This window comes from Rissa tridactyla, chromosome 1, assembly GCF_028500815.1.
Source record: "Rissa tridactyla isolate bRisTri1 chromosome 1, bRisTri1.patW.cur.20221130, whole genome shotgun sequence".
Taxonomy (NCBI): Eukaryota; Metazoa; Chordata; class Aves; order Charadriiformes; family Laridae; genus Rissa; species Rissa tridactyla.
In genome coordinates this window covers 130,381,336-130,384,240 of record NC_071466.1, presented here as the reverse complement: position 1 = coordinate 130,384,240, position 2,905 = coordinate 130,381,336, and the positions used below count along the sequence as shown (strand labels likewise).

The window sequence follows — 2,905 nt, the reverse complement described above, 5'->3', positions numbered from 1 at the left end:
TCTGTGAGGCCGCAAGAAGATACGATTCAATTTTCTTTTGAAAGGCACGTCCGCATTTATTTATTTATTTTGCTTTTCTCCCCCCCACCCCCATCCCCACCCCCACACCCTCCACCACCCCCTTTCGCGCCGGGAGGGGAGGGGAGGGAAAATTTAAAGGAATGGAAAAGTTCGGCCGCTGCTTTGGGGTTTTGCTTCTTCTTGAATCCCACGCTGAAAAACCGGAGACTCCAAACATCCCCATTTGATCGCTGGCAAATCGCTATCCGCACAATTAGCAGCAGGAAAGGGGGAAAAAAAAAAAAGAAAAAAGAAAAAGAAAAAAAGCAGGATCGCAGAGAAAAGAAAAACCGGAGGAGAGCCCAGCAGATACATCAGATCCCCTAGTTTTGATTGGGGATATAAATTTCCCCACCGGCCTTGTTATGTTTGGGGAGCCTTGAGCTGTATATTTAAAAGCATCATGCCTGTAGCTGGGATCCCACAGAGCGTTACCGAAAGATAAATGGTTAAGCGGAGATTGGTAGGGGAGGAAATACGATATTAAAACTGGGGGGGGGTCGGGGGGCGGGGGGGGGGCGCGGAATCGACCTAATATCGAGCCACTGGATATTAGCTTGTTTGAAAAAAAAATATATATATTCTTTTATTGTTTTCCGGGCCTGTTCCTACAACCAAGCAAGCACGGGGAATAATGGGAGGAAGTATATCCCGCTGAAGCTGCCGTCAAAGGCTAGAAACGGGACGGTAAATGACGGGGCACCGCTCATCCCCGGTGTCGCTCCCAGCAGCGAGCGCTGCCCCCGAAGGAGCAGCCGCCCGCCCGCCCGCCCCCCTCGGTGCCCACCGGCGGCGGGGCCAGGGCGCGGAGACCCACATCTCCCCGTCCCTGCCCTTCTCCCTGCCCCCCTGTACCCGCCCCGGTGCCGGCGGGGCCGTGGCGCTGACCCCCCTCTCTCTCCTTCTCTGTCCCGGGAAGGCTCCTCCGCCCCCCGCCAAGATGATGCTTAGCCCGGACCAAGCTGCCGACTCCGACCACCCCTCCTCGGCTCCCTCCGACCCGGAGTCCCTGGGCGGCCCGGACGCCCAGGCTCTCGGATGCTGCGTCTCCGACCCGGAGCCCACCGAGGCCGGCGGCGGCGGCGGCGGCGGCGGCGGCGAGGGCCGTGGCGGCGGCGGTGGCGGCGGCGGCGGCGGCGGGGAGGGCCGGGTCGGGTGCCGTCCCGGGCTGCACCCACCGCCGCTGAGCCGGGAGGAGAAGCGGCGGCGGCGACGCGCCACGGCCAAGTACCGCTCGGCCCACGCCACCCGTGAGCGGATCCGGGTAGAGGCCTTCAACCTGGCCTTCGCCGAGCTGCGCAAGCTGCTGCCCACCCTGCCCCCCGACAAGAAGCTCTCCAAGATCGAGATCCTGCGCCTCGCCATCTGCTACATCTCCTATCTCAACCACGTCCTGGACGTGTAGCTCCCGACCGCCCCGACGGACCCACGGGGCTCCGGGCATCCCCTCCTCCCGCCCACCCTCCCCCCCCCCATCCCCCCATCCCCCCCCAACCCCGCCGACGCCGGGGAACCGCCCCCCCCTCCCCCCCCCCCAAAAACCCGCCGCCCCGGGTCCGGCGGCGAGGGCAGCGGCGGGCAGCGCCTTCCCGGGGGTCGGGTGTCCCCGCAGCCTCCCCTCTCTCCCCGGGGCTTCTCCCGCAGGGTCGCGGTGTGGCCGGCGGCGGAGAGCCCGTTTGTTCGAAGAGAAGTGTAAAACCGGATTGTTTCTTCAGGCTGTCAAGTGCCCCTTTATATATATCCAAAAACATCTACTTGTGACCTTAAACGTGTGACCCATGGGTGCAGTTAAAAATAACTATTTTTTATTTATGGTAGAAGGAGTTGACAATTTATTTTTTTCAAGATTTATTTATTTTTCAGAGTGGTGGCAATTTTACTTTGGATACTTTGTGCCAATTGTTTTCTATAGTCGGGTGTTTACACTTTCTCCTGTGGAATATTATGTTTAACTTGATGAGTGTTTGTTGGGATCAATACCGTGTTCCTTTTCCTTATTTTTTAATTTATTTTTTCCCTCCAATTATATTGCACTTGTGTACGACAAACCTCCCCTTCCTCCCTGTTTATATTTTATATATGCCAAGGCATTTGTTCTTGACCTTTTTTCTTTCTTTTCTCGTGTGGGATCGACAACCACTAGCACTTAACTAGGAGAGGTTTTTTTAAAACTTGTTGTTATTCTGATCTATAGTTATGTCTGAAAAGTACTTTGCAAATCGTTTATAAGGGAAGTAGTTTCTTTGTGGGTGTATATGTGCGTGCGTGTACACATGCATGTGTGTGGGAGTGAGCGTGGGCGTGTATGTGTGTGGTATATTTTTAGGAAAGGACATTTTTCCTAAAAAAAAAAAAAAAAAAAAAGAGAAAGAAAAGTAAATCCAGGACTGCTTTCCTTTGTGACAACCAAAAAAATTCTATAACCTGAAAAATGTTTCATGTTCTTTGCTGTGAATCTCTTAAGACAAGAAGCGCATTTTAGGGACGAAAGAGGAAAAGAGAAAAAACACATCTGCTATCCAAAGATTTTAGTCTTTTTCAGGGTTTTTTTGTGTGTCTCTGTTGCTTTATATAATGCAATATTTTGTAGTGAAAATAGATAAATCTGGTTTCTATCTGATGCGTTTTTCATATCTCTCATGAATGGTGAGCTGTTTTGCATATAAATAAAAGTATCAAATAAAAGCTGTTTTTTCCTAATTATTCTTCCCTGTTGGTCTTTCTATAAGACGGAGATGCGATGCCCTTCCGAGTAAGGATTGCAAAGGCTTCTCGAGTCGTGCGGTGGGAAAGCTTCAACAGGTTACCTGCCTCTTCCTAAGGAGACTCAGGCTGCGGTCCCTCC

The 2,905-nt window shown here is 52.8% G+C and overlaps 1 protein-coding gene across 1 annotated transcript; it reads left to right on the top strand.

Annotated features, from left to right (window-relative positions):
- Nucleotides 1-1,000: 1,000 nt before the first annotated feature.
- On the top strand, nt 1,001-1,465 carry NHLH2 (nescient helix-loop-helix 2). The gene has a single exon (XM_054186014.1). It carries the CDS (start codon nt 1,001-1,003, stop codon nt 1,463-1,465), a length of 465 nt encoding a protein of 154 aa, XP_054041989.1.
- Nucleotides 1,466-2,905: the final 1,440 nt, after the last annotated feature.